Source organism: Eptatretus burgeri, chromosome 18, assembly GCF_056783735.1.
Source record: "Eptatretus burgeri isolate ZD-2024b chromosome 18, Ebu_testis_v1, whole genome shotgun sequence".
In the NCBI taxonomy this organism is placed as follows: Eukaryota; Metazoa; Chordata; class Myxini; order Myxiniformes; family Myxinidae; genus Eptatretus; species Eptatretus burgeri.
Window position 1 is genome coordinate 47,661,226 of NC_140978.1, and position 12,285 is coordinate 47,673,510.

A 12,285-nucleotide genomic window follows, 5' to 3' on the forward strand; every position below is an offset into this window, starting at 1 on the left:
GAAGATAGCAAATGCCTATTTTTGCCAGGGGGTCAACCCCCCCCCCCACTCCCATAGACCTTATGAGTGTAGATTTTGATGCAGTCAATACACTTTGCTACATTATGGGTGATGCCGATTGTGGTCACGTTTCATTAAAATTGTGTGTGTAGTTTCGGAGAAAAGAGCAAATACCTATGATGGGGGGTTCGAACTTTCCACCCTCCATCCCCCTGTAGACCCCTTAATGAGTGCAGATTTTGATGCAGTCGATATATTTTCATTAGGCATCGGATGTGAAGCTTGTGGCCTAGTTTCATTAAAATTGTGCGTTTGGTTTAAGCGATAATGACTGAAGTTTTTACAGACTGACTGACTCACTGACTCTCACGTATGGACACTGCTCGATTGCATTAGCTCACCTGACTAAAGTCCAGGTGATCTGAAATGAATTGGTATCGCGATTTTTGGTTTTACTGGACTTCAGCTTCAACTTGCTCTGTATCAGCCATGGATGGCATCTAGGTACGCGTTTCGAGAGACGAAAGTGAGCACAAGGAGCTTCACCAGGTTGTGGTGGGTCAAAAATTCCATATAACTGAATATCATCTATATATATATATATATACATATATATATATATATATATATATATATACATATATATATATATATATATATATATATGATAGTGGATTAAATATTGTGATGGTTTGCCCAATACCACAAATATAATATGTAAGTAAACAGTTGTGCAAGCCAATAACAGAACCCTGACGTATGCCATATTTTAAGTGTTGGTCATCCGAGAAAGAATTAGCAATGTGGACACTGCTGGATCCGTTAGTGAGGTATGACTGAAACCAAGAAAGGACTTTACCACCGAGACCAAAGTCTTCAGAAAGTCTGTGTGCGAGAATCACAACATCCGCCGTATCAAAAGGGGAGAACAGATGGAGCATCAGTCGGAACACTTCCTGTTGATTATGAATGGCACAGTGTCGTTCTGTACTGAAACTAGGCCTGTCTCGGTGATACGCGCTCCTCTATATGCAGACTGCCGAGGATCAAGGAGGTCATGTTGAATGACAAAATCAGATACCTGTTGTGATGCAGCCTTTTCACTTAATTTGCCAAGAAATGGCGAATTTGAGACAGGCCTCTAGTTACTTAATTCTTCCTTGTTCAATTCAAAGAAGACTTCTTCAAAACTTGAGTCATGCATGACGGAAGATCTCAGAGTTCCTGAAAAAAACACAAGTGGACAAAAACAAATGTACATTTTGTGACAGGACAGGGAGATGTCTGTTTATAAGCCAGGTTGGCACTGGGTCAGGAACACAGGTGTTTGATGGACATCTCCTACTTATTCTCCTCGATACATCCTCTTTTACAGAAATAAAATGAGTGAAACCACAATCGTTATGTGAAGAAAATCCACTTGACCAAGAACTTAAACTTGAACTTGATTCGGTGATTGATTGGAGGATTATCCAGATTTTCCCTGATCACGATTATCCACATCGGATGGATCACTACATTTAGGAATAACGTTACTTCCAACATGAAGTAATTAATTTACAGTCTTCTACATGGCTTTGGAATTGCAATTAGGAAGTTTTTCATAATAATAATAATAATAATAATAATAATAATAATAATAATAATCCTTCTTGGCTGCTAAAAGTCTCACAAACATTCCGGTGGGATTTGATGGATTTCCTGCGATCAGAAACTCATGTCGTATTGTGCTGTCATCGCTCTGAGCATCCTCGAGCTCGGCGAGCTTCCTTTACTACGTCATCGTACCAGTTCGGTTTCAGACGTACAGAGCGCTTCTTGGTTGTCGCAGGAGCATGCACATTGGGAACTTCACGGCAGGCTTCATTGTATTGCCAGTCAACTGGAAGCAAACGAATTGGCCTGTATTTGAGAAAAGCGGTTTTATTAAGTTTTCCATGCAAATGTTTTTTTTTTTTTTTCTTATTGCAAAGATTCATTGGAGAGAGCAGCAAAGCAGGTTTGGAGAATACAGATACTGTCGCCATCTGGGCTCGTTGCTAAGACAGTCAAGGCTGATGAGATCTTTCTCTACCTTTTTAGGTTCAAAACAAATGTGTGCATGCCAGGTGGGGATAAGTTAGATATACGGGCTCTGGAAGCAAACAATGAGTTTGGACATTAATCCTTGTCTCAAGCTGTGTCCGTGTTAAACCATTTGAGATGTGATGGGGGAGAACATACAAGATACAGACTTAGCAATACATCACCAGGATTTTGAAGAAGGAGATCGGTTGTAAAAGTTAGCGTTGACTTTCCCAGGTGTTTTCTGGCTTGCCCAAGGATAGACACACTTGTGAGCCTTGTAAAATGACTTGATGTTGCCCTCGGTTGGGTTCTCCTTCCACCAGAAGAAAGCCACCTGCCAATGCTTTCATTGTCCCAGAGCTGAGAGATTGAACATGATAGCTGGATTGAGAAAAGACAAACCTGTGTACAAAAGCAGGCTTTTGGGAAATCATTCCCAGGTAGTCAACACCTGATGCAGAAGAGAGCGAGAACCAATCCTTTTGGGAGAGGGCAAATTGCAGTCCCTACCAATCAGCCTTAGCAAATACATAGACTGCATCATTATATACTCATTTCGATACAAAAAAATTGTAGATTTACACCAAGTCATTGTGTTTGGTTGTGTATGTATTTGCCTTTCTGGATCAGCTAGCTTTATGAAAGTACTGGCTGGGTATACTTACACATTGTGGGTTACATTGAGTAAGCATACAAATTGTGCTTCCCCATTGTCGTGGGTCGCTCTCCCACATTTGATTTTCATTTATTTATTTATTTTCATTTACGGACGCTTTCTGACGGTTCTGTGATCATTTTTTTCCTGGTGTATTGGCCTCGATGTCTGGCGGCACACTAAATTGTTGTGATTCCCCATTGTCTTGGGTCGCTCACCTGAATTTTTCTTTAAAAAAAAATTTTTCTTCCATTTTTTAACATTTTCATTTGTGGATGTTGTCCGACAATTCTGTGATGTTTCCCAGTGTAACGGCTTTGATATCCATTGGCATGCAAAATTTCAGCTTTCTCCGTCACCTGGAAGGTACCCATCTTTAATGTCAGTCAGTAGTTAGAAAGAGCTTTCATACATTAGATGTACTGCATTGGTTGTACATTGTCAAGAATGTATGACAAAAGTTGCAAAGTATTTACTTCCCATTACAGTTTTTTTTTTCTATTCACCTTTATATCGTGATCTGAATGCCTGACTACAAAGAGCCATTCATTGTAAAAACGAGAATGGCACTCGGTGGAGCACACGCCTCCACCCGACTGAACAGTTTGTTTTGTATCCCACTGAAAGCCTGGATCAGAATCCAGATCTCCCCCAGAATCGAATCAATTCGTCCTTGTCGCACATCCAACGTGTCCACCAAGTTTCATCTGAATCCGTCCACAACTTTTTGAGATATCATGCTATACAATCATGGCCAAAAATATTGTCACCCTTGCACTGTTTTTTTTTCAAATAACTCACAATTTTCTCCAAAAATAAGTTGAAATTGACAAAAGTATTTGGTCTCCACAATTCTTCAAATCACTGTTAATATTACAAAACCTTTTTTTTAGAATCAGAACTTAATATATCCTTTTAAGTCAGAAAATAAAAATAAATGGCATTGACAAAATTATTGACACCCTCGACTGTGCTACCAAATTGAATATTTGGTATAACAGCCTTTCGACAAAATAACTGCAGTCAAGTGCTTCCGATATCCATGAATGAGCTTCCGACACCTCTCCACTGGCAGTTTGTCCCACTCATCTTGTGCAAACTGTTTCCGTTCTCCCAGATTTGAAGGGTGCCTTCTCCCAACTGCTGTTTTTAGATCTCCCCACAGGTGCTCAATGGGATTTAGATCCGGACTCATTGCTGACCACTTCAGAACAGTCCAGCATTTTGTCTTGAACCATTGCTGGGGGATTTTTGAAGTGTGTTTGGGGTCATTGTCCTGCTGCAATATCCACGGCCTTCGACGGAGACCCAGCTTTCTGACACTGGGTTGAACTTTGCGCTCCAAAATGCCTCTTTGATAATCTCCTGATTTCGTGATGCCATGCACACATTCAAGGCACCCAGCACAGCAACCATAAAACATCACTGAGCCTCCTCCATGTTTTACTGTCGGGAAGGTGTTCTTTTCTTTGAAGGCTTCATTTTGTTTAGTGTAAACATAGAGATGATGTGCTTTACCACAAAGCTCTAATTTGGTCTCATCTGTCCACAGGACATTCTCCCAGAAGGATTTTGGCTTGTTCAGGTGTGTTTTAGCAAACTCAAGTCAGGCTTTCTTATGTCTCTCTCAGCAGTGGGGTCCTCCTGGGTCTCCTACCATAGAACACCCTTTCATCGAGTTGGTGACGGATGGTGCGAGTTGAAACTGTCGTACCTTGTGTCTGAAGGTCAGCTTGAATCTGTTTGGCAGTTGATCGAGGTGCTTTCTCCACCGTTAGAACAATCCTTTTCTGCAATCTCCGATCAAATTTTCTCTTGCGGCACGTCCAGGGAGGTTGGCTGCAGTGCCATCGGCCTTAAACTTCCTGTTAACTTTGCGTACGGTGGACACAGGAACATCAAGGTCTCTGGAGATGGACTTGTACCCTTGAGATTGTCCATGCTTGGTTACAATATTGCGTCTGACCTCTTCGGACAATTCTCTGGTTTTCTTTCTTTTCTCCATGCTCATTGCGGACCACACAGTGACATAAAACAGCAGAATGACTCCTTTTCTCCAGTGAAACTGGTTGAATGAGTGAATTTTATATTGCAGGCACCTGCAAATCACCATAGGTGAGTTCAATTCCAAAGTAAAGGAGAATCACCTGCTTGAAATGTAATTGTTTCTAACAACTTCTAAAAGTACCAATAATATTGTCCGAGCCATTTTAGGATTTGTGTGTGGAATAAGCTGAGATTTAGTAATTTTTTTCATCTTTTTTTGTTTTGTTCCACTGCAAACCAACGAAATACATTTGTGGATAACAAAAGACTTTTTAATTTCAACAATTTTCTGAAAAATGGTGCATTATTTGAAAAAAAAAATTGCGAGGGTGCCAATATTTTTAGCCATGACTGTATTTTAGTTCAGCCTCATCTCTCATTGGGAAAGAATCACTTAAAAATTTATCGTATCAGGAACCGGAGTCGAATCTTCACCAAAATTGAATCAATTCTTCCTTGTCAGACACCCAACTCGTCTACCAAGTTTAATCCAAATCCGTCCACAACATTTTGAGATATCATGCTATGTATAGTTTTTGGCCATATCTCTCAATGGTGAAGAACCGCTTTAAAAATTCCTGAAGCCGGATCCGGATCTGGGTCTTCACCAAAATCTAATCAGTTCATCCTTGTCACACACCGAATCTGTCCACAAAATTTCATCCGGATCTGTCCACAACTTTTTGGGATATCCTGTACAAAGACAAACAAGCAGACAAACAAAGAAACAAACAGACAGAAAAGGGTGAAAACATAACCTCCTTCACCTTTGGTGGTGGAGGTAAAAAGGTCAATCAGAGATTCTCGCCAGGACTTGTTTTATGTAGTGTATTTGGCGTGGTGTTTGTGTACTGCTCTGTTACATAATTAATATGAGATAATTAGAAGTTTATCACTTTATAACTGCTGGCAGTGATGACCGGATACCAAAACGTCCCGCTTTGATTGGACACCTGACCCTGACCCATAAGGTTGTTTTTTTAAAAAAATTGTTATTCAGTTGAATTTAGAATGTGAGTAAAACAAATTCAAATTAAATAGAAGACCAACTAGGTACAGTCCTGCATTGGAATAATCAGAAGGAACCCAAAAAAGCAAAGAGGAAGTCATCTGGAGGATCCTGGATAGGATTCGGGTTTCAGCTGCTACTCCTCTACCCTCAAACCCATCCAGGCACAGCCAAGTGAGCCTTACTCGAAAAAAAAAAACCCATTAAAATGGAACCCATTTCAAAAAAACAAAAAAAATTCCAGCTGCCAGACCATGCATCCGATCAAGTTGAAATTTAAAACAAGTATTCCCCGTCACTACTAGATAACAATTTTGAAGTTTCATGTCGATTGATTAAGTGGTTCCAGAAAAAAAACATTATTTAATATTTTTCCTAAATCCAATATGGCTGCCAAACCATGTGACCTCTGACATCAAATGTGTAAACATTTTGTTCCTCATGGATAGGCTGTCATATGTGTGAAGTTTTGCTCGAATTGTCCAGGCATTTCAGAGAAAATTTTTGAAGGTTTAAAAAAAACAAAAACAATATGGCTGCTGAATCACGTGACCGATGAAGTAATCCCCCAAAAATTGTGGACCATTTTATCCCGAGATGACCCACAAAATTGTTCATACTGATCGGATGTAGCATTCTATATATGCAATTATGACGTCACGATGAAGGCACCTTTTACGACATTAAAAAAAAAAACGCACTCATTCCCCATGAGAAGTACTTGCCATTTGCAAAGTTTCAATTTTTTCCTTCGTGGAGTTTCAGAGATACAGAGGTCCAAAGTTTTTTTCCGTTTTTCCAACATGGCCGCCACACCACGTGACCTATGACATCATTATCATTAAAACATTCTACATGAGTCGTCGCACCGATGGTGAAAATTTCTTCTCAATCTGACAGGTTGCCGAGAAAAACTGGACAGTTCTGTGTGGACAAACAAACAGACAGACAGACAAATGAAAAATCACTCGTAGATCGACAACTTGACGAAACAGAGCGGAACTCGGTAGAGCACATACTTCTGCCAGGCTGAATAGTTTACATATTGTTTGCCACTGATAGGTCAGATCTGAATCCGGACCTGAACCAAAATCTAATCCGCTTGTTCTTGTCACCTAACCAACCCGTCCACAAGTTTTTGAGATATCATGCGATACGTAGTTTTTGGCCCCATCTCTCAAATGGCGAAGAATGACTTGGAAAAAACTCGAATCCGGATCCGAATTTGGATCATCACAAAATTTGAATCAATTCGTCGTTGTCACACACCCAACCTGTCCACCAAGTTTAATTTGAATCAGTCCACAAGTTTTTGAGATATTGTGCTATATATATATATATATATATATGTATATATATATGTATATGTATATGTATATATATATATATATATATATATATATATATATATATATATATATATATATATATATATATATATGTATCTATCTTTCTTGGTCCAATCTCTCAATTGTGAAGAATCACTTGAAAGATTCTGAGATCCAGATTCAGATTTGGATCTTCACCAAAGTTATGCATTGTTGTCCTTGGCCGGTCGTCTACACACACAAAAAAAAAGTCATAACGACTGCTTGAAAACTGTGGCTACAAATCGTGTGACAGACAGACAGACAGACAGACAGACAAATGCTACAGACCAACATACTTGGCAAAAAATTGTATGAAGACCTCTTCTTCGCCATGCCAGTGATCCTTCTTTGTTTATCTCAAGTCTGTTCAACACTTTGTTTTTATACTTCCTTGCTCTTTTTGTATTTCTCCCAGTTGTTGGTGTATATTTGTTGATATTTCATCTTATATTTTTATTTGGTCTTTTTCGGCAATCGTTGAGGCTGTATTTGTTGCCGTTTCAGTTTGGTGTTTGACATTTTTCGATCCACACCTCCTTTTGGAAGTTTTTTGCACGATGATTGAGAGATGCCTTTTATGGTTTGTTGGGATCATGCTTGTATACAAATTGGATTTGGTAGTACTCTGTTCATATGTTCAAGTACTCTGCTTATCATACAGTTGTCACTTTGTGCACTTGATTTGGTTCCATCGGGCCGCCACCACCTCCTTTCTTCGGCAGGTACATTCTTGAGATGTGCTGATGTTTGTGCAGTGAGGAGTTGCCTTGTTTTGATATCCGGTCTTTTGATTTCCGATTGTGGCCACTTTACTGTTCCGCAACTGTATCGGAACATTGGTACTGCTAGTTGGTTTATATCTTTGATTTTTTTTACCCCTTGGGGAGAGGTACGTTTTCAGGATCATCCTCGTTCTACCCAGGCATTCCTTGGTAATTGTTAGGCACATTTTTTTTTGTTATATTTGGTGGTCCTATTATACTCTAAGGTATTTATAGGATGCTTTATTGTCTCATTCCTGTATTGTATTTAGGTCGATTTTTATTTTGTCCATTTTTGTTGGTCAACCTTGTACGAATGTGCACTATATATATATATATATATATATATATATATATATATATATATATATATATATATATATATATATATATATATATATATATATATATATATATATATATATATATATATATATATATATATATATATATATATATATATATGAGTGTGGATCGGTCCCATCCAATAAATAAATATATATACTAGAACCTTCTCAGGGTGGACCTATTTTTGTGGAGCACTTTTCTGGTTTACTGATTATAACAGCTCTTTATTATGTGATAAATACAACTTCACAGCTAGAACTGCACTCGCGAGAGCGCATACCTCCCTCCGTGAGGCTGAACAGTTCACATTTTGTAGCCCCCGAACAAGTCAGATCTGCATCCAGACTTTAACCAAAATCTTATCGGCTTGTTCTTTTCACCTACCCAACCTCCCCACCAAGTTTCATCCGAATCGATCCATAACTTTTTTTTAGATATCCTGCTCAGAGACAAACAAACTGTGGTGATACACACCAGTGTGGGTGAATTTTACACAGGGAGGTTACGTGGGTAGCTGATGGACAGGTGGATGCATGGGTAGTGTGCTTGTCTCTTATTGCTTAACTAACCCATCATAAAAGGAACTGGACGGATGTATGTGTTGTATTATCTATCCACAAGAACAATTGGTGAGTTTTATGAGACTTCTCTAACAAAGTACAATATGCAAAAAGATACTTCTCGGCAATATGTTCATCTGCCTTGATGTTCGCACTCTTTTACCTTACTCTGCTCTTTTCTTTCCCTTGCCTTAGCATGACTGCTGGAGACGCTACTATTTCTCCGCAAGAGGCTTCTACTGGAATGGCAGAGCATGGCACAGCTACTGCATCAGGGAGTGGGGAGCCATGCAAAACCCCCTTATCCTCAGCATTAGAAAGTCTCCTGAAACGTACAGGCTACCAGCTGCAACAAGAGAACGGGCAGCGACGCTATGGTGGCCCTCCACCTGGTTGGGATGGAGCGCCTCCTCCTCGTGGGTGCCAAGTATTTGTAGGAAAAATTCCACGTGATTGCTATGAAGATGAGCTTGTTCCAGCACTTGAAACAGCTGGTTGCCTTTATGAACTTCGGCTGATGGTAGACGGTGAAGGACGGACACGTGGCTATGCCTTTGCAACATATATCGGGCGAACGGAGGCTAGGGCAGCTGTCCGTCTCCTTGACAATCATGAGATTAGACCTGGGCGCCTATTGGGTGTGTGCTCTAGTGTAGACAACTGTCGCCTTTTTGTCGGTGGTATACCAAAAACGGCACGCAAGGATGAGATTCTCAGAGAGATGAAATGTGCCACCGATGGAGTCACAGATGTTATTGTGTATGCTAGCGCCGCTGACAAATCGCGCAACCGAGGTTTTGCATTTGTCGAGTATGAATCGCATCGTGCCGCGGCAGCTGCTCGTCGGAAGCTCCTGGCAGGTGGTCGATCTGGTCCTCAGCTTTGGGGGCAACCACTAGCTGTCGACTGGGCAGAGCCTGAACCTGCTGTTGATGAGGAAGTGATGAAAACGGTGAAAGTGCTTTACGTGCGCAATTTGATGCTCACGACGACCGAAGATTTTTTGCGGTATGCCTTTGAAGCTGCTGCTCCTGGTGGGACAGTTGAGCGTGTTAAGAAGATCCGTGATTATGCATTTGTACATTTTTCATGTCGGGATGATGCTTTACGTGCTATGACTGCATTACATGGAACAGATATTGATGGAGCTTGCGTTGAGGTAATGCTTGCCAAGCCAGTGGATCGGGAACAGTATCAGCGCTACCAACGTGCCACTAAGGGTATCGCACAAAGCACGGATTCACTTGCATCTAGTTATTTGTATCCGACCTACGATCCCTATGGCCTGACCTACTTTGGCTACGGGCCTGCCTTCAGTTCTACCATCGGACCTGGGCGTGATTATGTCATGAAAGGTAAAGTTGACGTGGCATTAAATATCTTGCTGATGCACACCATAAAAACAACATGATTATCTTTTTCTTGGGATCTCTAATTTTGTTGCTATTTATCAAAATGCTCTGATTTGAAGTAGAAAGTTTTGGGAAATCTAAAATTGTTATTTTATGACCCGTTTGCTCGACTTGTCAGGTGAACATTGTGCTTTCACTTTAAATCTTGACTTCTTTGTCTGAAATCCTGTTCAGCATATATTAATTTATTCCAACTTGGTAACTTGCATCCACAACCAATGGGAAGAGATACGATTCTGTACATTGGCATGATTAGAAGTCTGATGTAATTAATTTGCCATTGTGTTTGTTACTGACGATCCATCTTAACCTTACCTTTGTTGGTGTGTGTTACTGATAACCCATCTTAACCTTGCACTTGTAGGCATGTTTATTACTGATAACCCATCTTAGCCTTACCTTTGTAGGTGTGTTTGTTACTGATAACCCATCCTAACCTTTCCTTTATAGGTGTGTTTACTACTGATAGCCCATCTTAACCTTGCACTTGTCGGCATGTTTATTACTGATAACCCATCTTAACCTTACCTTTGTAGGTGTGTGTTACTGATAACCCATCTTAGCCTTACCTTTGTAGGTGTGTGTTACTGATAACCCATCTTAGCCTTACCTTTGTAGGTGTGTGTTACTGATAATCCATCTTAACCTTACACTTGTAGGCATGTTTATAACTGATAACCCATCCTAACCCTTACCTTTGTCGGTGTGTTTATAACTGATAACCCATCCTAACCCTTACCTTTGTCGGTGTGTTTATTTCTGATAACCCATCCTAACCTTTCCTTTATAGGTGTGTTTACTACTGATAGTCCATCTTAGCCTTACACTTGTTGGCATGTTTATTACTGATAACCCATCTTAGCCTTACCTTTGTAGGTGTGTTTGTTCCTGATAACCCATCCTAACCTTTCCTTTGTAGGTGTGTTACTGATAATCCAACTTAACCTTACCTTTGTAGGTGTTTTTACTGATAACCTGTCTTAACCTTAACTTGGCAGGTATACACGAGCCTCAGTCATGTGTCGGAAAAAAACTCGTTCTTTCTTTTGCAGGGGAGGCTTTAAGGAAAATACGTAAGGTTGGAAAATATACCAATGTTGTGGTTCAAGCAAGAAAACAGTTTTCATTGAATCAATCATCAATCTGTTTTGAGTTTTCAGTTAACCCAACAAATATAACTCCTGAACTAATCCAAGGGATTTTAGAAACACTAAAATTTAAGACTAATGGAGGAGCTTGCACATTTCACCTCCAGTACAAGAACATGACATTGTAAGACATTGTCAAATAAGAGGCCAAAATCTGCATCCCGAAATGAAGCAGAAAGAAGATGAAAGAGCTGTCAGAAAAAGAGAGATGAAAACCAAAGGCTCATCAAGAGGACATTAAGTGGCTAAATGCCAATGTCCAATGACAAGCTCAGAAAGAAAAAGATGAGTATTTCCAAAAAGCATGCATCGAGATAGAAAGTGACAACAGAGTGGGGAAAACAAGATGTTTTAAAAAATAATTAGAGAGAGAGAACACAGGAAAGGTTATGTCTAGGATTGTGGTCCTAAAGAGTAAAACAGTAAAAGACCTGACGGAAGAAACACACAAGAAAGAATGATTGAGCGACTATACCGAAATGATGTACAAACGAGATAGCAATATGATGGCGACCTTCGAAGAAAGAATATGAGCAAAACCAAGAGTGATAGAATAGAAACAGAAAGCGACCAAGAGTGAGATACTTAGAACCCTGAAAGAGTTGGCAAACGGAAAATGAAAAGGTGCCGATGAAATTCGAATCGAACTCTATAAGGTAGTTGGAGAGCAGGTAATGAAGATTTTTACAGGAATCTGTACACAGATCAGGAGCAGGATTGTATGGTGGCCTAAAAGGTGAAAAGCAGTCAGTCTACATACCATTGCCAAGGAAACGGGATCCAAGGGAATGTTCAAATAACCGAACAATCGCCTTGATTTCATGTGCCAGCAAGATATTACGAAAGATCATTCAACACAGAAGAGAAAACTTCAACAAGTGAGAAATACTTGTTGAGCAAGCAAGTTTC

General features: G+C 39.9%; 1 protein-coding gene across 4 annotated transcripts in view; it reads left to right on the forward strand.

The window, feature by feature from the left end:
• Positions 1-10,242, forward strand: part of LOC147009050 (RNA-binding protein 47-like) — a 45,303-nt gene extending 35,061 nt beyond the window's left edge. For all 4 annotated transcript variants that reach the window (XM_085864304.1, XM_085864306.1, XM_085864305.1 and 1 more), the window contains exon 2: positions 9,012-10,242. In XM_085864304.1, coding sequence (XP_085720430.1) covers positions 9,013-10,227 — 1,215 coding nt within the window. In that variant the 5' untranslated portion in view covers position 9,012 and the 3' untranslated portion in view covers positions 10,228-10,242. The remainder of the gene's footprint in view (positions 1-9,011) is intronic.
• Positions 10,243-12,285: the final 2,043 nt, after the last annotated feature.